General features: G+C 41.5%; 1 protein-coding gene across 1 annotated transcript; it reads left to right on the forward strand.

Annotated features, from left to right (window-relative positions):
- The first annotated feature begins 2,676 nt into the window (after positions 1 to 2,676).
- C22H12orf42 (chromosome 22 C12orf42 homolog) lies at positions 2,677 to 25,426 on the forward strand. The gene is given in 5 exon segments (XM_061123983.1): positions 2,677 to 2,750; positions 17,370 to 17,589; positions 18,619 to 18,628; positions 25,114 to 25,205; positions 25,208 to 25,426. Coding segments are annotated over 5 exon segments (615 nt in total).
- The last annotated feature ends 1,016 nt before the right edge of the window (positions 25,427 to 26,442 follow it).

The raw sequence follows: 26,442 nt of genomic DNA on the forward strand, positions 1-26,442 counted from the left end.
CGAGGTTATTGATATTTCTTCTGGCAATCCTGATTCCAACTTGCGCTTCCTCCAGCCCAGCATTTCTCATTATGTACTCTGCATGTAAGTTAAATAAGCAGGGTGACAATATACAGCCTTGATATACTCCTTTTCCTATTAGTACAAGGTTTTTCTCTGAGTGTGATCTGCAGTGTTTTCAGATAGAATATAGGACACTCAGTTTATCCTTCAGATCATTTTTAGTGGTATAAGCATGTCCCATGCAATACATTTTTGTTTATCTGAAATTCAGGCCGACCTAGGCACCCTGGAATTTTGTCTGTTAAATCTGACAACCCTAACCACAGAGAATCTGTATCGGAATCACCTGGGAGCTCCCCACCCTGGGGATCCTGATTCAAAATGTGTACACTTGTTCACTGAAGCTTGAGAAAGACTGCTTTATTTCTCACACTCTTACTTGTCTTCCCTCAGGCATGCTCTTCTTGAATAATGTTCCACATTTTTGGAATGCTCAAAAGTAAAGCAATCTTAAGCAGCATCAAGGCTCTGGGGTATTTTGTGAAACATACTGAGTGCTTTTTATACATCAGACACAGGTCTAGGTAATGAACAAGAGTACATAGGACCCTGCCTTTTGGAATGGGCACTCCAGTAGGAGAGCCAGGCAGTAAACAAGTGAACAAACAAACAGATTATTATATCACTTTAGGCAGTGATAAGTCCTATGTCATTTTCTTCATTTCATATTTCTTCAAGTTAATTTAAGGAAAAAGTACTGAGATTGAGAGGTGATATTTTAGATAATGTGATCAAAGAAGGCCTCTCAGAGGAGGTGAGATTTCTGCAAAGACTGAAGGAGGCAAGAGGTTGAGTCAATGCCGATGTCCAGGGGAAATAACATTCTAAGCAGAGGCAAGAGCAAAGGCATGGGATCTAGGAGGGAATAATCTCAGGGAGGTCAAGAGGCTAGAGTGGAGCTAAAAAGATGGAGTGTGGTAAGGTGGTAGGTTGGCATGGAGGTAAGAAGGAAGTAGACCACATCAGATCTTGTGACCATGATTTGTTGTTGTTTAGTTGCTCAGTCATGCCCAATTCTTTTGCAACCCCATTGACTGTAGCCTGCCAGGCTCCTTTGTCCATGAGATTTCCCAGGCACGAATACTGGAGTGGGTGGCCATTTCCTTCTCCAGGGGGTCTAAGAGGTTTTCATCTTTCCGTAAGTGCAGGGGGAAGTCATTGGAAGAGTTTGAATAAAGAAGATTTAATTTAATCTGATTTAATCTCTAAAAAGATGCCTCTGGTGGCTCCATGGAGAATAGGCTGAGGAGCACAAGGATGGACATTGGACCCTGATGTTGAGCTTATCGTAGGGTCTTGGTTCCTGCCTTTGGCAACCTGTTCTTGTCTTGCTGACTTTCTCCCAGTCCTCTCTAGAGCTCCATAGTAAATCGGTGGAAGAATATGAGCTCTGACATCCAATGGCCTTGGCCAGCTGTGCCAATTAGTATCTGTGGGATACTAGCCAAGACTCTTAACTACCCGGGGCCTTGTTTTCTTAATTAAAAAAAAAATGAGGGTAATAATTATACCTACCTCATCAGGTTTTTGTGGGAAATTAAATTAGTAAGTACACGTAAAATGCTTGGAACAGTTCCTGGCACATCACAATAAATAATAAATGCCCAGTAAATGTTAGATACTATCATGACTCAGCACAGCACTCTCTTTCTTAGGACAATATTGCCCACTTCCCCTATTCATCTGGCTAATTTCTGCTCATCCTTTACACTTCCTATTGTCATAAGAAGTCTCCCCTATCACCTTTGCCCCACTTAATTGGACCCAACAAGTCACAAGTCCAGGGGTAGGGAGACACACTCTTATTTTGCGATGGTGCAGAGTTGTATTCCAAAGTAACGGTTGAGAATTAGGGCCATTTTTGGAGGCTTCCACCACAGAAGCCAAGAGAATCACAGCCAAAAGTTGCTGAAACACACACTTTTGGTCATTAAGGACCCCAGGGGCCTTGTTCCAAGATAACTTAAGCATCATGCTGTGACCTTCAAGGGTGATCTTATAAGAACCGGTTTCCCTGCTGCCCAGAGTGCTGGCTCTTTCCTTGGCTGGATTTGCTACTTTCTCAAGGGAAATGTTGCAAAAGGCAGTCTGGGGGGTTGAGAGCCTGACAGGGCTGTGAGGGAGGAGGACCTGTGCACCAGTGGACACACACACTTTGAGCCATGTAAGGATCTCTCAGTGGAGACAACTCCAGTTGGATGGTAAAGCTTGGGGCCACCGGGCTCGGGTCTGTAAACATCAGATCCTCCTAATGCTGCTGTTCTGGTTTGCCACCAAGTTGGTGCTCAGAAAGGCAGTCCCCCAACTCTGCCCGTGAATGAGGCCCGCCTGCCAACACCAGTTCCAGCTGTGAACATGTAATCAGCTCTTCTACGGCCCCAAAAGGAGTCCCCGAGGCCTAAATTTAATTTTCATGCATATTTGTCATCTCGCTCTACTTTATGCAAACACAGTTCTGTCGCCAACACAGGCGCCAACTGTTTTGTTTGGATAATTGCTACAAGTCAACCCCAAACTACAGGGAGCTCCCTTTTTCAGAAAGCACGTTTTGGTTAATTTTCCGTTCACCACCAAATGATACCTTCCTTCGGCACCTCCTTCAGGGGTTCCGCGATGATTTCTGTAGGCATTTTCTTCCTTTTGAAGCGGTTCAACGCCAACTTCAGGTTTATTATCCTCCGCGCTGGGTCGGTTGGAAGGAGCAAAGAAAACAGGGGCACCGCGGATCATTTGCGGCTGCTGTTTTTCTTCCAAATAATTCTCTATTCATCTTGTCACAATCGGCCGGTCCTAGAGTGGCTGAACTAACCCGAGTAGAGGTTTGTGGCCATAATAGAGATGAGGAGAGAGAGGAAAATGAACTCTTGGAAAACAAAGGTCTTATTTTCATGGAAATGAATAGAAACTCTGAAATAAGGATGAGACATATGGAAAAGCATAAAATATGAACAGAACATTTTAAAATAGAAGGTCCTCAGAAACGCTCCATATGGCCCAGCGGTATTTAAGGTAACAGAAAACAGTCCATGGTGCAGCTGCAAATGTTCATTCCTGGGGTTCAGGACTCAGTTCACAAAACTGCACTTTCCACTTTGTCTTGAAGAAGGCTTCCTTTGTCTAACTCCTGGGACTAATTCTTTTAGGGTTAGGGGGAGAGTTAAACTAATAAGTTATTAATTAAGATCTGAAATTTTAGTTAATTGTATTTCACTCTTAATGAAGTAATACATTACTCATAAGTCATCATCATTTCTCATCCTTTCCTACTTAAAAATCAATAGTTATGAAATAGTTATGAGTCAATAGTTATGAAAACTTCATGCAATTTTAGAGTTTATTGAGAGCTTATGGACTCTAAATATTGCAGCATAGTAATATTGCAGGGTTTATAATTGAAATATCAATCTAAAAATGATACAGGACATTAAAATGACCTCCCCTAAAAGCACAGTTGACATACACCGTTAATGCCAGTCAGTGACTACTATTCGAAGAGTCAACAGAGGAGTTTCTGATTTTTGCCATAGTATTAAAAATGATTTGGGGAAATTGATGTGAACATCAAATAAGTTTGTTATTTAGAATTCTCCGTAGATAGTATGCATTTCAATATTCTTTTTGCCCTGTAGAAAATGAAGATAATATTTGATCTACCAAATATGAAGCTAGGCCACATAGAATGATCACATCAGAGTCTGTCATATGACAGACTTAGCAAAGGAGAGTGCTTCTTTTTAATATCCTGAGTTGGGGTGGAACTCAGATCTCTGGATACCAGCTTTGTTTTTTTCTTGATTTGCATCTTAAGCTTGAATTTTGAAAATGAAATGTAATCAAGAGGAAAAAGAGAGAGAAATATATAACTCCACACAAAATTAATGAATCTGTTTTTGTATATTCAATAGCACCTCTATATTTCTGACAGTGAGCATCAGAAATCTTCCTCTTACTTACCTTTTAAGTCTGTAATCTCTGCCAGTGCTTTAACCATGCTATTGTACTGACCTTTGTTTCTTCATTTTATGTTGTCTGCACAGTCCTGATCAACTAATTTAATTTTTCCTGTTGCTAAACTGTATTTTTTTTTTTTTTTTGGCTGAGTTGACTGGATGTTTGGCTTTGTATAGACACAGCCTCACTGTAAGTTGGCCCCCTAATTCAATAATTCACCATGAAGACTGGTTTTTATCCTCAGTGTGTTGAACAGGCATCTAATCAACCATTAATTTCCTTTTTGTTGGATGAACATAATAACTATTTCTGTCTTTCTTTCTAATGGGAGACAGAGGCAAAGAGGCTTAGTGGCTGCCCTAAGTCAGAAATGAAGGTTGTGGAATTCAGCTTTATGAATCCGTATAGTATTCAGGATTGATGTGGTGAGAAAAGACCAGACTTTGGGGGAAAAAGAGATGGAAGAAGAGATGGATATGTATACCTATTGGGTGCTAACCATTGTGCTAAGTACTTTAAGTCAAGCCTAGAGGATTGCTTCTGCCGATGAAGAGTTTGGAAGAGTTTGGGACAAGCCTCTTAGTTTCACTAGGTCTATTTCTTCATCATCTGTAGAGTGCAACAGATAGAGTGGAACTGAGCAATATTTTATTTTTTTATGATACATAAATGCAATATTTCCAGTAGAAAATGAGCAATTATTATTGTTACCGGCAGCCTTGTCATTATTGTTCTTGTCTTTTGAATTCATTAAGAGATGGTAATAAATGTTACTATATTTATGAGGATCAAAAGTCTTCATAACTTATCTAAGTAACTTTTTTATAAGTATCCCATTTATTTAAGAGTTACAGCAGATGAACCTAATAGCATTCTTATGAATTTAGACATTTGTGATGGAGAGATCAGTTTAAATTTGTAAAGAAGCACAGTTTCAGTTAATGTGATACAATAATAGTGACTAGTTTTATTAAAACTATTTGAATAGACGTGGAGATCAATCAGAATTGCATTGGTCAGAAAGAGAGGTGTCTTATATATCTAAATTAAATGGAATTTGGGGTGAATCAGGCCTCAAGGAAGGTCTGAACCAGGGAATATGAGCTTCCTTAAGACCTTCCATCTTGTGCCTCTCATTCTCTCTGCATGTCACTTTTATTTTCTCAGAGCAGCTTCTTCAACGAAAGCTGAAAACATGGCCTCCAATAACTTTCATTTCACATGTCACAGCATCCCCTCCTGAAAGGAACTGAAATATAGTCTCTTAGGTCCTAAGAACAAAAGCCCATTGAAACAGTCTCATTGTCTAAGCTTGCATCAATTGCATGAACCTGGACCCATCAACTATGGAAAGGAAGTAAGGTACCATCTTGATGATTTTATCATTGTAGTGAAATCTAATAATCACAAGACTCTCATTCTATGACTTAGAGCCATAGAATCATTGTCCCATGTGTATGTCTGAGTGGACAGACTAAAATATGATTATATGTAAATAAAACAGTGCCAACAGAGATTTCTTTAGAATCTTAAATGCTTGTTCTTATAACTTACGGCATTTACTTGGAAAATATTCATTCACAGAGTGCAACATGGTAGGCAGTGTGTTGAATTCAAAAAAGTATAACTATACAGATTCTTCCCTCAAATAATTTATATTTTTTTTGTTAAAAAATGTGCACTTATCTAAGACTTTCAATTATACTGTGGTTCATGTCCATTGGGAATACAGGAAGAACTAGAGCCATTCAGAATTCAGGGAGAGGGCTGCGAGCATGAGCAGCAGGGGGAAGCTTCATCAAAACAGTAGCGCATATCCTGGGCCTTGAAGGCTAATTCGCTGTCAACAGGTGGACAGCATTCTACATGAAGGACATTCTAAGTGGAATTAACATACAAAGGGGGAAAGAAGACCTCAATGCCAAAACAAGTAGCTAAGTGTTGTCACTGGTATATTATGTATGTAAGTACTTTGCCTAGCAAACACCCTTTGCAAAGATGATTTAGGCTGACTTTCTCCTGTCCCTTATCTGGTTATGCTTTGTTCTTAAATAATGGAATGTGAATTGGCGAGGCTTCACTGTAGTTGCTATTCTTCTCTGTAATACAATAAAGGTGAATTGCTCCAATGCTGAATCCTTCCTTCATGTGCACAAAAATTTCTTTTATTTAACAGAAACTTGTTACAAGTCAAGAGATAATAAATTCAAACTTTGTTCCAGTTTTGTTATTGAAAGTTACTACTTATGTACAAAAGTTTGTGGAGCACCTATGAGGGTGAAATTGACATATCCCATCTCTCTTCTTATGAAGTTTGGAGTAATTTTGAAGACAAGTTGATTGAATAAGCGTTTTCAAGTGTTGAGTGTTATGATAAAGCAAATCCGAAGAATGATGACAACATACAGCATAAGGATCTGAGCAGACCAGGAGTTGTGAAAAACCATGGAGGGAGTAGAAACTAGTCAGAGGAACAGGGGCTGTGGAAAATACACCAGACAGAAAGAAACTGTCTAAATGTCAGGAGAGAGTATGAGAGTATGATGCATCCAAGGAACTAAACAGAATTTTCTCCTTTCTTTCTTGCCCTCTTTTATTCCCTCCCCGACCCCTCGCATGACTGTGATAGTAAGGTCAGAGTGAGGGAGCTGAGATATACACTTATTCACTAATCATTCTCTTGATTATATTCTTTCAGCTTTCTTAAATAATTTTCAACTTTTATTTTAAAATGACGTTTAATAAGCAGAACACCATATTTCTAGGATTGAACATAGAATAGTTTCTGATCAAGACCGTCAAGTAAGAAAGCTTGCTACCTGCTCTTTGCTGTTGTTGAGACACTCAGTTGTGTCCGACTCTTTTCTATCCCATGGACTGCAGCATGCCAGGCTTCCCTGTCCTTCACTGTCTCCCAGAGTTTGCTCAAACTCATGTCCATTGAGTCAATGATGCCATGAAAGCATCTCATCCTCTGTCGTCCCCTTCTCCTCCAGCCTTCAATCTTTCCCAGCATCAGGGTCTTTTCCAATGAGTCAGCTCTTTGCATCAGGTGGCCAAAGTATTGGAGCTTCATTATTTCATAAGGGTTGCTAAACCTGCTCTTAGATTTAGTATTAAATGCATGTGCTACCATTTAGCTTTATTCAATTCTGCTGTCATACTTTATGTAGCTTTTAACCAAGATGCAGTGTTGTCCTCAGTCCTAGACCTTTGAGTTCTTTTGTGCTAGTTGTAGTAAACCTAATTGACAGAATTTTCATGAACTTGTTGGTCTTTACTATTAAGAAGACCATTCAAGACTCTAAGCTTTAAACTATGTGATTTCTCTTCTCAGTGTGGAAAGTTATGTCTTTAAGAAGGAGATATCATTTGGTCTAATGATAACATGTTATTAAATTAATATTTTAATTGGGTTGCCTGATTATTCTAACCCCCTGCAGCCTTGAGGTATATTCCTTAAACATAATCTCTTGCCATAATGTCTGCTGCTTCAAAGAAGTGAAAGGAGATTTGTTAAGAGAGGGGGTCATCACTCAAGATCATTGCCTCGTTGGTGTCAGCTGTCAGACTAATACATTTATTTGGACAACAGTAGTTTCTGACCGTTTATAAAGTTCTCTTTCTCGGTTGTGAAATATGATGGATGTGCCATACCAGTGACCTTTACACAAGGCCACATGTTAATATTCAGGACCTTCCTTTTGTTGGCCTCAAACAATGGCTGTCATTAAGAAAGCTTGGTTTGCCAATATGCCCTCTGTTAGGATGCTGGACTACTCCTGATTGGTCACTAGGAAGTATCATGTGCCTTTGATGGAAATGACACGGAAGATGTATGGTCGAGGTGCTGTGCCCAGCACCACTGCTGTGCGGGGGAGAAAACCACTATGACCCAAACAGCCCTGCCTTCAGACAATGTCGCACCAACCAAAGACAGCATATTGGGAAGAAAAATGCTTGTAAACTGCGTGTGTTAGAAGATGTATTGGCCAGACGGCCATAGGGCAAACTTTGAACTATTGAAATCTTTAGAAATATTGTTTGGTTCTGAAACAATACTTACAAACCTAATTAATCAAGCATAGATGGTTTATTTTCAGGCTTTCCACAGTGTGTTGCTTTAATGCAAGAATAGGGTCCGTTGGGTTCTTTTTGCTGTTTCACAGAGGCATGCAAAAACTCAGCATGGGCATTCATGTTCATACAAGTTGAAGCTCTAAATTTCAAAATAATATCTACATAGATCTCTGGTGATCCCTTCAACAAAGGCCGGGGTTGGGGGTAGCCTGGATTCCTTTTTCAATTGTTTCCGATTCTATGTGTGACTTTTTCTTCCCACCCTTCTTAATGTTAGTCATCAGCATCATTTAAGAAAGATCATCATTCCCATTGCACTCTCTGGCTTAAGGGGAAAACACTTTTGCATTTTTTCTTATAGAATAAATACAATAAAGGGTTTCTTTCCTGAATATGTGCCCTTGAATGATGTGATTTAAAATGTTTTCCAGTCTTAGTATCTCATTTTAAAAGGGTCACTGAGAAACTGCACATTCTCAAGAGGGAAAGGGTGAGCAACTTAAAAACCATTTTATCTAAGAAGGCTGGGGTGCCATCTGGAGTGTTACAGATAGGCAGACAGGTAGCAGAAGCCTTTTGTGTCTCAAGCAAGCTGTGGCTGAAATAGCTCATCATTCAGATGAAAGAATTGTCCAAGTACTTGGTTGCATGCAAAACAGTGCTTGGCCAGAGTTTTAGCAAGACATGAAATATTACGCTGGGTCATGGCAGTTGAATGCGTGAGTACAATCCCCAAGGGTCAACTCCTGGTTATTTATTTAGAGGCAAATTATCGACTTTGTGGATTATCCATGTGCTCCCCACTGTGTCCTCCAGGGCTATGCCACTGTGTACCAGCTGGTCAGAATACCAGAGGCAGGAGAAAGGAAAGGGGTGGAAACTCAACCCACAATCACATTGCTTGTAAGCAATTCAGATTGAAGATGTGGTGGGAGGAGAGATGTTATTGGGAAAATGAAAAAATTAAAATCACTATGCAGTCCTGTTTTATACCCACCAGAATGGCACACATTGAAAAACACAATAAAGTAATAGCAGTGTTGACAAATATGTGGAATAATAGGAAGATTTATATACTGCTGGTAGGAGTGTCAGTTGGTAAAACCACTTTCGAAAACCGTAATATTGAAGACATGGATACACTAGGAATTGGCCATTCTGCTCCTAGAGAGATTAGAGTATATGCAACAGTGGACATGTATTTTAAAATGTTTATAGCAACCTCTTTTGTAATATTAAGAACAAAACAAAAGCAAATTTCATGCATATGCTTATCAGTAAGGGAATGGATGAATAATTTGTAGATATTTGTATAATGAAATTGAGTTGGTCTGTGGCTATTTGTTTCCTTTAAATAATAGGTATATGTCATTTATGGGCTTCCCAGGTGGCTCAGTGGTAAAGAATCCATTTGCCAAGCAGGAGACATGGATTTGATCCCTGGATTGGAAAGATCCTCTGGAGAAGGAAATGGCAACCCACCCCAGTATTCTTGCCTGGGAAAGCCTATGGACAGAGGAGCCTGGTGGGCTATAGTCCTTGGGGTCACAAAGAGTTGGACACAATTTAACAACTAAACAGCAGCATATGTCACCTATACTCTTGTAGCCATGATATTAAGTTATTAAACGTGAAATTCCCTACATACAACAATTTTTATCCTACAAAACAGCAATTTTATATGGTAACATAATATTTCCAAAAATAAAGTAGTTAAATAAAAGATGTTTCATGCAATGAAAAATAACCTCAGAGACTCACAGAATTATTAGCGCTAGAGGATATTTTAAAGGTCATTTTAATTTTTCCATCACTGAAGAAATCAAGGTCTTTAGACAGTTATTCAATGGATTCACCAGAAACCAAATGTAGTGGCTCTCAAATTATACCTCATGTTTAAGACATTTAAAAACAAAATATTTGGACATGCATCTGTATCCCTGGTTTGAAGACTCTATGATTAATGCAACTACATAAGGTGGATGGTGTCATGGGAGAAGGGTGAAGTGTATCTGAATACACCTGGGTGACCTTCCAGTGTCCTTTTACCAGAGGACTCTGATCCCTTGTGTCCTTTTACTAGAGGAAGAGAGGTGGTTGAGTGACATCAGGAGAAGGCACATCCCTCCCCCAGAAGGCAGGGAAGGCACCCTCTTACTCAGCAGAGTCCCTCAGCTAGGACAACTGCCTGCCCCTCTTGTGGTCATTTCATCCTCCCACATCCCTGGCAGACATCAGTAAATTCACCGTAGAGTGAGACACAGTACTGGAACTCTTAAAAAACTGATGCTCAAAGGGGTACTGGTGCCCAAAAATGAAAGTTTCTTAGTAGAGGATATGACGAGCCAGAATGAATGATTATGGTGAACTGAGCAACATGGGCTAATCCTCGAGGAAAGACTTGCCTTGTTGCACCCAGGCAAGTCTGCAGAAAGAGAGGATGGAGGGGGATAAGGTGGACAGAATGAATAAAATGAGGTAAACTCTGGTTGAATGAAAAGGTATTATTTTCCACTTGAGTCCTTATTGCTGAAAGAGTCCATTTAGGAGCTACAGAAGGAGAGAAAGGAAGAACACTTTCCAACAATAGCAACAACAATAATAGCATCTAAGGCTTACTGAGTACCCCCTATGTGTCACATAGGGCTCTAAACTCTTGCTTATTAACTACTTTAAAATCTGCACCTCAACCTCAAGTGGTAGATATGATCATTATTGCCATTTTGTGAATGGGAAAACTGAGGCACAGGGCACTTAAGTAGCTTGACTTAGGCAGCATAGCCCGGAAGAGGTGAACCAGATTTGATCCAAGAAGTCTGGGCTCAGAGCTTGTGCACTTGGCCTCTAGGCTCTACAATGTTCAGGTCAGGGCTTGATGCCTTCAACCTCCTCCCATGGGCTTAAAAATGTCTCGTTCCACCCCTAGGGGAAGTGGTGACATTGAGGTGGCAGACTTCATTCAAATCCATTATGTGGTCTAAGAATACTTTAAAAGCATGTGTCATTAGAGTTTTTAATATTAAATGAAGACCTAGTTAAGGTTTAGGTTTGATTTTAGTTATGTAGGAGATGGGTTTCCCTGGTGGCTCAGATGGTAAAGAATCTGCTTGCAATGCAGGAGACATGGGTTCCATCCCTCGATTGGGAAGATTCCCTGGAGAAGGGAGTGGCAATCCACTCCAGTATTCTTGCCTGGAGAATTCCATGGGCAGAGGAGCCTGGAGGGCTACAGTCTCTGGGGTCACTAAGAGTCAGACACAACTGAGCAACTAACACACTTTCATGCAGGAGATGAAATAAATTATTTGGCTTCTATTTTGAGCTTTCCAGGTGGCTCAGATGGTGAAGAATCTGCCTGTAGTGTGCAAGACCTGGGTTTGATCCCTGGGTTGGGAAGATCCTCTGGAGAAGAAAATGGCAACCCACTCCAGTATTCTTGCCTGGAGAATCCCAAGGACAGAGGAGCCTGGTGGGCTACAGTCCATGGGGTCACAAAGAGTTGGACACGACTGAGTAACTAACACACACAGCCCCTATTTATGCATACAGTTCAGGGCAAGATGAGCTTTGGGAATGAATTTCCTCTGGATTTTTATTTCTCCTTCTAGGACAAGTGCCTCTAGTCTCTTCATAACATGCTGGAGTTAGAAGCCCAAGAGAGCAAAAGACATAGGTCAGGGACACAAACACTTAGAAGTTCTGTGTTGAGGGAGAAATGCCAGGAGCATGTGTGAGGAGTATGCCACCCTGCTCCGTGGCAGCTCAGAGGGGCTCAGCGTGCAGGGGGTACCACAATTGTCTTTTCCTAATGAACAGAAAATGAATAAATCTGCATCTGTCATGATGTATCATGAGCTATTTCACAGCTCAAGAGAAAGATGAATTGTTTCTGTGAAAAAATAACACTCAGCTCTGAGGTTTATCTTATTTGCCTTGAAATCTCCTGTCTGCCACAATATTATTTCAAGAGAAATAGCAACAGATGGAACACCTGTGCTACAGCTTAAGAGGCAGAGTTGCCTACACATTGAAAGAACCTGCTAAACTTGAATGTCAGGAAGAATTTCTTAAGATAAGAAACACCCAAAAATAAGTAGCTGAGAAAAGTAGGGTCTTTGCATCAGTGAGTGAGCATGGGGAGAGGTTTGGGTTAGACTGTGGGCTTTCGTGGGACCTGATTTCAGTCACCAGTCCTCAGGCAGAGTACTTAGTCTAAGGTGCCCTGTCTTCTTCTGCACAGAAGTCATGCTGGTTGCATCAACTGCTGGCAAAGGCATGTCCAGAAAGGTGGTCAGTGCTCACTATTTGTGAGCCGTTGTCGCGGACGTATGTATCCCTCCCTTCATTAAGCTGCTTCCCTGGTGGCTCCGTGGTAAAGAATCCACCTACCAATACAGGAGACACAGGTTTGATCCCTGGGTCAGGAAGATCCCTTGAAGGGATCATCCCATGGACAGAGGAGCTTGGCGGGCTACAGTCCATAGGGTCACAAAGAGTTGGACACAACTGAGCAATTTAGTACTTCATCAAGCCCAGTTTAGGGTAGTCACCTGTTTCTTCTCACACCACTGGAATTGATGGGGCAGTAAAAAAAGACCAAACTCCTTAAAAATCTAAGACCTGTGTCCCAACCCCAGCTTCTCTGGTGCTTGATTCATGGTATAGACAGATGCTTGCTCTTCAACCTCAGGTTCCTCCTGAGTGAATAAGCTGAAGAGTTGTGGTCTAAATCAAGTGGGTGATTACTGGTGTGAAAGCAAATAGCATAAGGAATATCTAAGCTGTAAAGTAGCAGATACTTCTGGTGTCTGTTCTGAGAACTGTTCACAGAGAGATAATGCTTGGAGGAGAGAGACCTCCCTGAAGTCATGGCTTTAGCTTGTTCATGAATGTTTGGGATGTGTACAGTTTGTAACAGTACCTGACACTTCTGACGACTGAGACTTGTGGATATACGCATCATAGCCCCCAAGGGGCTTACTAACTACAAGGCTGGGACCCTGGGACCATGTGCTTGTATTTTTCAGAGCCTGCCAGATATTGGTGCATGAGCAGCTAAGATCGGGAAATACTGAAGCAGACTCAAGAGCCAAATAATGTAACAAAGAGCACTGGAATTTCAATCCTGAGCAAGGGATTTGGGCTCAAGTTCTGCCACTATCTTGGTAGGGAGATTTGAAAAATTGAAAAAAATAAAGAAAAAGCCATTGGAAATTGCAAAGGCCATTGCATTTCTATCAACACTCTCTGGTTGTTTAATGCCCAGACTACTGGTGAAATCAAGATTTCCAGGAAAAAATCCTGGAAATCTGGAATCAAGCTGGAATCAAGATGGCCAGGAGAAATATCAATAACCTCAGATACACAGATGACACTACCCTTATGGCAGAAAGTGAAGAAGAACTAAAGAGCCTCTTGATGAAGTGAAAGAGGAGAGTGAAAAAGTTGGCTTAAAACTCAACATTCAGAAAACTAAGATCGTGGCATCCAGTCCCATCACTTCATGGCAAATAGATGGGGAAATAATGGTAACAGTGAGAGACTTTATCTTTTTTGGCTCCAAAATTACTGCAGATGGTGACTGCAGCCATGAAATTAAAAGATGCTTGCTCCTAGGAAGAAAAGCTATGACCAACCTAGACAGCATATTAAAAAGCTGAGACATTACTTTGCCAACAAAGGTCCATCTAGTCAAGGCTATGGTTTTTCCAATAGTCATGTATGGATGTGAGAGTTGGGCCATAAAGCTGAGCGCCAAAGAATTGATGCTTTTGAACTGTGATGTTGGAGAAGACTCTTGAGAGTCCTTGGACTGTAAGGAGATCCAACTAGTCCATCCTAAAGGAAATCATCCCTGAATATTCATTGGAAGGACTATTGCTGACGCTGAGGATCCAATACTTTGGCCACCTGATGTGAAGAGCTGACTCATTTGAAAAGACCCTGATGCTGGGAAAGATTGAAGGCAGGAGGAGAAGGGGATGACAGAGGATGAGATGGTTGGATGGCATCACCGAGTCAATGGACATGTGTTTGAGCAAGCGCTGGGGGTTGGTGAAGGACAGGGAAGCCTGGCGTGCTGCAGTCCATGGGGTCGCAAAGAGTCAGACATGACTGAGCGACTGAACAGAACTGAACTGGTGAAAGCGAAAGCGACTCAGTCGTGTCCTACTCTTTGCGACCCCATGGACTATATAGTCCATGGAATTCTTCAGGCCACAATACTGGAGTGGGTAGCCTTTCCCTTCTCCAGGGGATTTTCCTAATCCAGGGAATGAACCCAGGTCTCCCAAATTGTGGACAGATTCTTTACCAGCTGAGCCACAAGGGAAGCCCAGACTACTGGTGGTTCTAGTCAATTCAGGAAACCTGGCAGTTGTATCATAGAGGAAACCTGAAATTCATGCGGGTGAAACTGGGAGGCTCTGAGTTACTGTGCTGAAGTCCATTTTGCAAAAAATCAGCTGATCAATTTAACCTCAAAATGATGGATTCTGTTGATGTGGGTAACATTTTGCCTTTGTTATGGTGCCTTAGTATATGATAGGAGTTCAATGAAGATTGGTTGAATAACTAAACAAACATAGTCACCAGCTGTCTCAACATCATATAAGTTGACTTTGATAATTATTCCCTATATAAAACTTGTCTATTTTCCTTTCTATCTATCTAAATGTGCCTTTTATGTGGCAAGTACAAAGTTACTTACTTGCTTTTCTGATAAGCAGTGAAATCTCTGATGCAGAGGCAGTGAGACTGAGGGCCCTGGTGGCATTTAAACAGAAGTGGGTGATGATGGATGGTGAGGGTCAGCCTCGATGACCTTTAAGTTCTCTTTCAACCCATAACTTCTGGAGTATGAGAGTGCTTACAGTGCTTTCAGGCCTTCCATTCTGTTTTTGATACCTGAACAAAAGAAAGAGGGCAGATCAAATGCTGTGGGTCCCAAGGTTGTTGATTTTCCTTTGGGATCAAGAGTCCCATAGCTACTGTTTTCAAAGATTCTAGAAGTTTTTCTGCATTTGGGAAAGACTAATATATTTGTGTACCAATTCAAACTCTGGGCTTTATGATGAAAAGGACGAGACAGTTAAGATTAAAATGAAAAGCTGGGTCTTCACAAAGTGTTGGAAGAAGTTGAGACTTCTAGAACTCTATAGTCTACTTAAGCACAGAACTTGCAAATGCATCCCCCTGGCTCCAAGCCAAGTATTTAACAAATCATGTTCTGAGATGAAGATGGTATGAGAGGAGATAAATGATGGTGTGATTTTATAGGGCTGGCCGCAGCTCAAAGATGCACACTGGTGGCCCATGGTGATTCAAAGAGCAGGTGTTATGTGGAATCCAAACCATGTATTTTTCTAAATTGAGTTACCAACATTTAAAAATCAGAAACTTTTACTTATATAAAAAACATATGTCTGCTTCTCCTGAAAATCCAGAAAAATCTGTCTTCACTGGGCCCACATCCCCTCTGGACAATAAAAGAAGGTCTGAGAAGTGACTGCCCCTTCTGATGGAATATACTCCCAGGGTGCTCCCACTTGACCTCTTCTCTCATTTCTAATATTATCTGTGGGGCCTATGGAGGCATTTCTTTTGATTCCCTACTGAAGACCAAGCTGTGGTTTAGGACTGGTGTGTCCTGGTACCTAACATGGTGAGCATCTTTGCCACTTGACAGAACCTTGAGCACTGGGAATGTAAGTCTTTTTAAGAGCTGGTACACCCAGGGAGACTTCTCTGGTGGTCCAGTGGTTAAGGCCTCGCCTTCAATGCAGGGGGCATGGGTTTGATCCCTGGTCAGGAAAATAAGATCCCCCATGTCTCAGGGCCAAAAAAAAAAAAAAAAAAAACCACCAAAGTAAAATATAAAGAATCAATGTTGTAACAAATTCAGTAAAGACTTTAAAAATGGTCCACATTATAAAATCTAAAAAAAAAAAATTATTTTTTTTCCAGAAGGGAGTTGTCATATCCTGGCACAGTTTCTGCCACACAGTACAACTGAAGAAATCCACTTCATTCCTCTCTCCACTCCACACTTCCTCACCTCTTAGGTTTTATTCTTGCCTATTCCCCAAGTCTAAACAATTTTTTTTTCCAGTGAAAAGGGCTGCTGTTAATAATTATCCTTAGATAACACGTGTGAGTTGGACCCTTTGTGGGTATATTAGTTTCCGAGGACTGTCATAACAAAAGCCCCAAACTGGATGACTTAAAACAGAATTATTATCTCACAGTTCTGGAGGCAGAAGTTGGAGATTCAGGTGTCATCAGGATTGGCACCTTCTGGAGGTTCTAGGGGAGAATCCGTTTTGTGTCTTTCTCTTAGCTTCTGGAGGATGCTGCAGTCCTTGGTTACCTTGGCTTGGAGCTACGTCACTCCACTCTCTGTCTCTGCCATCACATGGCATTCTTCCTGTGTGTCTGTTTTTTCTCCTTATAAGGACACTAGTCACATTGGACTAAGGCCTTAACACTAACAACCTCAAGATTTCGCTGATGGCTTAGCAGTTAATCTGTCTGCAATGCAGAAGACACAGGAGATGCTGGTTTGATCCTTGGGTCGGGAAGAACCCTGGAGGGGAGTATGGTAACCCACTCCAGTATTCTTGCCTGGAGAATCCCATGGACAGAGGAGCCTGGCAGGCTACAGTCCATAGATTCGCAAAGAGTCAGACATGACAGAAGAGACTTAGTCCAAAACACAGCAACCTCATCCTGATTTGACCGCATCTACAAAGACTGTATTAACAAATAAGGTACGATCACCTATATAGAAGGTTAAAACCTCAACATATCTTCTTGGGGGGCTCAACTAAGCCCATAAGCTTCAAACAAACTTTCTCACCTGAAAAAAATAGAGCCAATAATTCTATTTGTTAGATGAGGTTCTCATGAGGCTACATGACCAGCATGCCCAGGCTCTCATTCAGCACCTGCAGCATAGCTTGACCTCAAGAAAAGCATGGTCCATGTCTTTTCTTCTAGTCCATGTGTTTTCTCTCCTCTTTTTCTCTTGCTTGGGCACCTGGATCCTTGGCTTCTTTGTCATTTTGTTTGCTCAGGAGAGAAACATGAAACAAACAAAATCCATCCATGACTTGATTTCATCCTTCCTGCCATTAATTTAGTAGGTGATATCGAAGTGTATTCCTTCAAAATAGTTTCCTTTTATAGTATTTCCAGAAAGGATTTAGTCCCCAATGGCAAATAGAAGACTGCTCTACGTTCACCAGTACAGCACCCCCTGGGCCTCCTGCTGCCAGTATAGCTTCTTTCAAAGAAGAAAGCCATGGAGAAGTGAGTCCCTCCCCAACACCATCCAGTGAGTGGGAAGAGACCCCACTCATCTTTACTTTCAGGCAAAACATGAACATGGGAGCCAGAGGCACACCCAAACGGACCTGGGGTAGTTTATTTCTAGAACAGTGAATGACAAAAACGTGTGTTCAGGCCCACTCGGTAAACCCTTTGCACCTGGAGGCTGTAGGGACACACCCAGGGGCCAATGAGACTTCAGAACCTGCCCTCTTGCAGTTCCAAGGGAGATTCTGTCCCATCTGTTGAGTATTAGTTCGCGGTTTCTGTTTTTTTACCTCTTTTCATTTGGTCATATTTTGCTTTTAACCTCAATAGAAACAAGCAAAATTATTTGACTCAATAGCAGATCCTGTTCTAGAACATTCTACAAAAACTGTAGTTGCCAAGTTTTCATGGAAATCCACTTGTTGCCATATATTATATTGGAGGAGAGAACAGGTGTGAACTGATGACACATGTTTGATGATTCAGTTATTGTACCTGATAATGGTGATGAGGGCAGTTATCATCATTAGCAACCTAGCCTCCATTTATGAAGCTCTCACCACATGCCAGATACTGTGCTGAGCATTTCACATTATTTTATGAAATCCTCATATAACTCTCTTGGGCAGTTAATGTTATTATCCCCACTTTACAGATAAGGAGGTGGTGCTAGTGGTAAAGAAACTGCTTGCCAATGCAGGAGTCATAAGAGATGCGGGTTTGATCCCTGGATCTAGAAGATCCCCTGGAGAAGGGCATGGCAACCCACTCCAGTATTCTTATCTGGAGAATCCCATGGACAGAGGGGCCTGGCAGGAGTCCACAGGGTCACAAAAAGCCAGACATGACTGAAGCGACTTTAGCATGCACGTACACAGACAAGGAAGGTGTAAATTCATAGCACAAGTTAATGTGTATAAAAATTAAGTATAAAACTGCATAATAGGATGAATGAAGATGGACCAGAAAGAATAAGCTTTGAAATCATGGAAACCTGAGCTCAGAACCAGAAAGACTTGAGCTCAAATTTCTGCTTTCTCCTGTTTCAGTTCTTTAGCCATGATCAAGTCCCATAAACATTCTCTGAGCCTGGTATTTTCTGTAAACTGACAATCACTGCCCTGATGAAATGTTGATATAAAATTCCCTGAACACAGCAGGGCTGACTAAATGGTGGTTGTGAGGATAGTGGTGGTGTTCTGACTGCAGGAGAGGAAATGTAAGGAAACAACGTGTACCTCCAAATATTCTAGAAAGTGTCATGTAGAATAAGGATTCATTTCAGTTCAGTTCAGTTGCTCAGTCATGTCTGACTGTTTGCTGCCCCATGAACTGCAGCACGCCAGGCCTCCCTGTCCATCACCAACTCCTGGAGTCCACCCAAACCCATGTCCATCAAGTTGGTGATGCCATTCAACCATTTCATCCTCTGTTGTCCCCTTCTCTTCCTGCCCTCAATCTTTCCCAGCATCAGGGTCTTTTCAAATGAATCAGCTCTTCTCATCAGGTGGCCAAAGTATTGGAGTTTCAGCTTCAACATCAGTCCTTCCAATGAACACCCAGGACTGATCTCCTTTGGATGGACTGGTTGGATCTCCTTGCAGTCCAAGGGACTCTCAAGAGTCTTCTCCAACACCACACTTCAAAAGCATCAGTTCATCGGCACTCAGCTTTCTTCACAGTCCAACTCTCACATCCATACATGACCACTGGAAACACCATAGCCTTGACTAGACAGACCTTTGTTGGTAAAGTAATGTCTCTGCTTCTTAATATGCTGTCTAGGTTGGTCATAACTTTCCTTCCAAGGAGTAAGCGTCTTTTAATTTCATGGCTGCCATCACCATCTGCAGTGATTTTGGAGCCCCCAAAAATAAAGTCAGCAACTGTTTCCACTGTTTCTCCATCTATTTGCCATGAAGTGATGGGACCAGATGCCATGATCTTAGTTTTCTGAATGTTGAACTTTAAGCCAACTTTTTCACTCTCCTCTTTCACTTTCATCAAGAGGCTCTTATTGTTCTTCACTTTCTGCCATAAGGGTGGTGACATCTGCATATCTGAGGTTATTGATATTTCTCCTGGCAATCTTGATTCCAGCTTGTGCTTCATCCAGCCCAGTGCTTCTCATGATGTACTCTGTATATAAGTTAAATAAGCAGGGTGACAATATACAGCCTTGACGTACTCCTTTTCCTATTTGGAACCAGTCTGTTGTTCTATGTCCAGTTCTAACTGTTGCTTCCTCACCTGCCCCCAAGGTCAGGGGTGGCGGCCAAGAGGATAAGAATAGACTCATTTTATGTAGCTCCTTTATGGTTTTATAATGTGCTAGTTTCTGCTGTTGAACAAAGTGAATCAGCTATATGTATTCATATATCCCCTCCCTCTTGGACTCTGCAGCATCCCATCCCTCTAGGTCATCATGGAGCACCAAGCTGAGCTCACTGTGTTATGCAGCAGGTTCCCGCTAGCTATCTGTTTTACACATGATAGTGTATATGTATCAGTCCTAATCTCCTGATTCCTCCCACCCTGCCCTCCCTCGATTGTGTCCACAAGTTCGTTCTTTACATCTGTATCTCTATTCCTACCCTGCAAATAGGTTCATCCATACAGCTTTTGTAGATTCCACATTTATGCATTAACATTAAACGTTTGTTTTTCTCTTTCTGACTTACTTCACCCGGTATGACAGACTCTAGGTTGATCTACATCTCTACAAATGACCTAATTTCATTCCTTGTTATGGTTGAGTAATATTCCATTGTATGTATGTTCCACATCTTCTTCATCCATTCATCTGTCAATGGACATTTATATTGCTTCTATGTCCTGGATATTGCAAATAGTGCTGCAATGAACGTTGGGGTGCATGTGTTGTTTTGAATTATGGTTTTCTCAGGGTATATGCCCAGGAGTGGGACTCTTGGGTCATATGGTAGTTCTATATCTAGTTTTTTTGAGAAGCTTTCATACTGTTATCCATAATGGCTGTATCAATTTGTATTTCCTCCAACAGTGCAAGAGGGTTCCCTTTTCTCCACACTCTCTCTAGCATTTATTGTTTGTCGATTTTTTTGATGATGGCCATACTGTATTTTAGGTAACTTTATGGGTAGATTCTGATGCAAATATTTGTATAGTTTGTTGGAACTGACAAATAGAAGAGAGATTTTGAGAGCTTTCTTTGAACTAGAGAATAATATCCTTCCTGGGCTGTAAATTGTAAGGTTGGTGCTGGGAGATTTCCACCAAAGATGTTGAGTCAGAGATTCTTCTTTTCTGGGAGGATGGGCTTAATGATTGGATGTTGAGGATGCTGGCTAGTTAATACACTTTGAGCCTTATGTATAAGGCAATGTAATAAAATCTGAATATGCATCTGCAATTATGGTCCATATGGGTATCTTCTGAGATAAGAACTGTTATCTCCCCATGGCTTAGATGAGGAACTAGAGGCTTATAGAGATTCTGTTACTTTAGGGAGGGAGGAACCAGGATTCAAGCCTCCATTCTGACTCCAGGTCAGAGCACTCCTATTTTAAGATTCTAAATGTGACACTAATAGCACTTGGGTACTGAACACCACAAAGAAGGTTGAGTGCTGACGAACTGACACTTTCGAAATGTGGTGCTAGAGAAGACTCTTCAGAGTGCCTTGGACAGCAAGGAGATTAAACCAGTCCATCCTAAAGGAAATCAACCCTGAGTATTCATTGGAAGGACTGATGCTGAAGCTGAAGCTCCAATACTTTGGCCACCTGATGCAAAGAACTGACTCATTGGAAAAGACCCTGATGCTGGGAGAGATTGAGGGCAGGAGGAGAAGGGGACGGCAGAGGATGAGATGGTTATATAACATCACCAACTCAATGGCCATGAATATGATCAAACTCTGGGAGAGAGTGAGGACAGAGGAGCCAGGCATGTTACAGTTCATGGGGTCCAAAGAATCGGACACAACTTAGCAACCGAACAGCACCAGCAACAATTGAGCACTTACTATGTACTAGATGGTTTACATTTTATTATGTTCTTCCCTCAGATACTTGCTAAGTTTGAAGAAATGTAAAGGCTTCACAGGTGGCTCAGTGGTAAAGAATCCAAGTCCCAGTGCAGAAGATTGGGTTTGATCACTGGGTAGGTAAGAGCCCCTGGAAAGTAATAGGAAACTCACTCCAGTATTCTTGTCTGGAGAATCCCATGGACAGAGGAGCCTGTTGGGCTACAGTCCATGGGGTCACAGAGAGTCGGACGTGACTGAGCACATACGCACACATTTCCACACCCACTTTGGGAATGCAAGATGCATTTGAAGTCTACATGTTTTTTTAATTTGCCAGTGATGCCTTTCAGTTCAGTTCAGTTCAGTTGCTCAGTCGTGTCTGACTGTTTGTGACCCCATGAGCCACAGCATGCCAGGCCTCCCTGTCCATCACCAACTCCCAAAGTTCACCCAAACTCATGTCCATTGAGTCAGTGATGCCATTCAACCATCTCATCCTCTGTTGTCCCTTTCTCCTTCTGCCCTCAATCTTTCCCAGCATCAGGGCCTTTTCAAATGAGTCAGCTTTTCGCATCAGGTGGCCAAAGTATTGGAGCTTCAGTTTCAATATCAGTCCTTCCAGTGAATACCCATGACTGATCTCCTTGTAGTCCAAGGGACTCTCAAGAGTCTTCTCCAACACCATAGTTCAAAAGCATCAATTCTTCAGCACTCAGCTTTCTTTATAGTCCAACTCTCACATCCTCACATGACCACTAGAAAAACCATAGCCTTGACTAGACGGACCTTTTGTTGACAAAGTAATGTCTCTGCTTTTTAATATGCTGTCTAGGTTCCTCATAACTTTCCCTCCAAGAAGTAATCGTCTTTTAATTTCATGGCTGCCATCACCATCTGCAGTGATTTTGGAGCCCCCCCAAAGAATAACGTCAGCCACTGTTTCTACTGTTTCCCTATCTATTTGCCCTGAAGTGACAGGACCAGATGCCATGATCTTAGTTTTCTGAATGTTGAGCTTTAAGCCAACTTTTTCACTCTCCTCTTGCACTTTCATCCAGAGGTTCTTCAGTTCTTCTTCACTTTCTGCCATAAGGATGGTGTCATCTGCATATCTGAGGTTATTGATATTTCTCCTGGCAATCTTGATTCCAACTTGTGCTTCCTCCAGCCCTGCGTTTCTCATGATGTACTCTACATGTAAGTTAAATAAGCAGAGTGACAATATACAGCCGTGACATACTCCTTTTCCTATTTGGAACCAGTCTGTTGTTCCATGTTCAGTTCTAACTGTTGCTTCCTGACCTGCATACAGATATCTCAAGAGGTGGGTCAGGTGGTCTGGTATTCCCATCTCTTTCAGAATTTTCCATAGTTTGTTGTGATCCACACAGTCAAAGGCTTTGGCATAGTCAATAAAGCAGAAGTAGATGTTTTTCTGGAACTCTCTTGCTTTTTCAATGATCCAGCAGATGTTGGCAATTTGATTTGTGGTTCCTCTGCCTTTTCTAAAACCAGCTGAATATCTGGAAGTTCAAGTATTGCTGAAGCCTGGCTTGGAGAATTTTGAGCATTACTTTGCTAGCGTGTGAGATGAGTGCAATTGTGCAGTAGCTTGAACATTCTTTGGCATTGCCTTTCTTTGGGATTGGGATGAAAACTGACCTTTTCCAGTCCTGTGACCACTGCTGAGTTTTCCAAATTTGCTGACATATTGAGTGCAGCACTTTCACAGCATCATCTTTTAGGATTTGAAATAGCGCCACTGGAATTCCATCACCTCCACTAGCTTTGTTCGTAGTGATGCTTCCTAAGGCCCAGTTGACTTCACATTCCAGGATGTCTGGCTCTAGATGAGTGATCACACCATCGTAATTATCTGGGTCATGAAGATCTCTTTTGTATAGTTCTTCTGCGTATTCTTGCCCCCTCTTCTTAATATCTTCTGCTTCTGTTAGGTCCCTACCATTTCTGTCCTTTATTGAGCCCATCTTTGCACAAAATATTCCCTTGGTATCTCTAATTTTCTTGAAGAGATCTCTAGTCTTTCCCATTCTATTGTTTTCCTCTATTTCTTTCCATTGATCAGTGAAGAAGGCTTTCTTATCTCTCCTTGCTATTCTTTGGAACTCTGCATTGAGATGCTTATATCTTTCCTTTTCGCTTCCCTTCTTTTCACAGCTATTTGTAAGGCCTCCTCAGACAGCCATTTTGCCTTTTTTGCATTTCTTTTTCTCGGGGATGGTCTTGATCCCTATCTCCTGTACAATGTCACAAACCTCTGTCCATAGTTCATCAGGCACTCTGTCTATCAGATCTAGTCCCTTAAATCTATTTCTCACTTCCACTGTATAATCATAAGGGATTTGATTTAGGTCATACCTGAATGGTCTAGTGGTTTTCCCCACTTTCTTCAATTTAAGCCTGAATTTGGCAATAAGGAGTTCATGATCTGAGCCACAGTCAGGTCTCAGTTTTGTTTTTGCTGACTGTATAGAGCTTCTCCCTCTTTGGCTGCAAAGAATATAATCAATCTGATTTCGGTGTTAGCCATCTGGTGATGCCTTGTGTTGTTCCAAATAATTGAGCCATTTGCATGCTAGTCAAAGTCCTTTAAAAGCTCATAGAAAGAGATTTAAAGCATGTTAGTTATCTTAATATACGACTGAAGAATTAGCTTTTAATTTGCATAGGTCAATGGACAGGATTTCTTAAATAAAAATGGTTTTTTTTTGCACTTGTTACATGGCATGTGGGATGTTAGTTCCCCAACCAGGGGTTGAACCTGTGCCCCCTGCATTTGAAATGGGGATTCTTAACCACTGAACTGCCAGGAAAGTCCCCCGAAAATGATCTTATATGTATGACATATATTAAGATTTGATATATATATATATATATATATATATCTACATAGAAATGCATGTGTTGTATATATATATATATATATTACTTGAATAAAGAAAAAAATCAAACCTATTATTAGTATATATGTATGCCTTGTGTAGAGCCAACATCTGATTGAAACACTGTTTTAATTTTCCCATGGTTTGACATTTCTAATAAAACTCATGAAATAATTGCCTCTTGGATTTTAAATTGTCAGTCATAGTCTAAATGGGTTGTAAAATTGTTTGTTTTTCCATGACCTGTAACTCCAGAGTAATTTCAATTCAAAACATTTCCCCAAGTTTCAAATATGATGCTTTATTTTAGTCACTCATTCTTCCCTCTCCTAGAAGTTTCGAATTGTTTTCCTTGAAATTAAAAGTTTTAAGAGGATTCTGTAAAAACTATTTTGGGGGGAGGAGGTTCTTTCAAACAATAGGAAAGGAATAGATAGCACTTCATTTTCTTGAAAAAACATGGGAAACACATGAGCATAATGTCAGGGGATTTTAAAATTTTTCCCTCAGCTTGTTACAAACGTCGTGGATTTCTGAAACATCCAGTTATCAGGAGAGTTCTTTTCTTTTTCCTTTTTAAGTTTTAGCAGGGCGGGTAAATTCCTCACACTTGAGCGCCACTCTGGTTCTCCTTTGCCTTCTAGGTCTTGTTCTGAGGCCTTATTCTGCCATTGGCCTCTTCCGGAGAAGCCAGACCCCCTTTGCTTCGCCCAGAGTCTCCTGGAGTTCCTCAGAACTGGAGTTGGTGGAGAAGACAGCAGCCCCAGTAGGTACACCGACCCGCAAACCTAGATTCCCAAAGCCGGCTCCCAGGCGCGCCCGGAAATCCAGTCCGAACAGGCGCAGTTGCCATGGCACCTAAGATGCTCCCCAAGCATCCTCATCCCCGCCCCCGCCCCGGGACAACGGGCCGGGACAGACGGACGCCTCCTTCCACCTCAGTCTGGCAGGAGCGCCCCTTCCTGGATTTGCTAGTACTCCTACCCATCTCCCCTCCAAGAGGTTAATCAAGGTTTGGTCCTTCCCCACTCCCGCCCATGCGCGTTTCCATACTGTTTGTTCACAGGCCCCTCCTAGGCCGGGGGTGAACGCTCACTTACGCTGACCGCTGCGAGGGAATTGTTCGGTGAGTGCTGCCTACTTTCAAATCAGTGCCTGCCCAGAACAACAGAAAGGGCCTCAGATGTACTGGTTTCCACAGAACCATTGTCAGGCTTCACAGAGGCCGTTTAGAACCTAATAAATAATGTCAAAAGTCTCTATCGCAGCCAAAAAATGTTCCTTTTGAAGCATTTCTAATAGTATTTTTGTTCCGCGGTGTCTCCCAGTGTCACAAAGAATTTGCACCTCACAGTGGGGATGGGGTGCATCGCGTGCCACTTCGCCCTGTGCCGGCAGGGATGGGCCCCGCCCCGCTTTGTTCTGCTCCCCCAGCTAAATGGTTTCACTTGCCAACTTGGGCTTCAGTTTAAGGATGTTTTCTAGGGGCCTTTTGAGTCTCTAAACAGAGGTTTGGAAAACATAATTGAATGTCTGTAATTTAATAGTTAACATGAAATTTGATTACTCCCCATGTGCCTAGGGGAATTCTTCAGGCTATATTAAGGTTTTTATGTCAGAAACCTGAAGCTAGAACCTCTTCGGAGGCCCCTGAGACACATGGGACTAAGCTTAATTCAGAAGAGACACTTAGGGAACCTTTATATCAACTTGTGGTTTTAGGCAGTGTTTTCGATTTTGGTTTAAGGTCGGTTAAACATAACAGTTTTTCACTGTGAGGCAATGCAGAAACTAATTTAGCAAATGATTTTGAGTTAGTTTTTTCTCTTTTTAATGTACTGTTTTTTCACAGAGAGAAACACAAGTCAGTGTTACCACGACATTCACACACAGTTTGAATTGCAAGTTTCTTGCCATTTTTCCACAAACTTGGATTTAGAGAATTTGATACATGGAGGCTGTAAAATCTTACTGCATTTTCCCCTTCAGTTCAATATATATAAAATATATATAAAGCATGTATACTACCATATGTATACTGTATGTAGTATGTCTACAATTATGTGATCAGGGAACTCTGGTGTGGTGTGTATTTTTTTTTAAATATAATGCCTATAAATA

This window comes from Dama dama, chromosome 22, assembly GCF_033118175.1.
Source record: "Dama dama isolate Ldn47 chromosome 22, ASM3311817v1, whole genome shotgun sequence".
In the NCBI taxonomy this organism is placed as follows: Eukaryota; Metazoa; Chordata; class Mammalia; order Artiodactyla; family Cervidae; genus Dama; species Dama dama.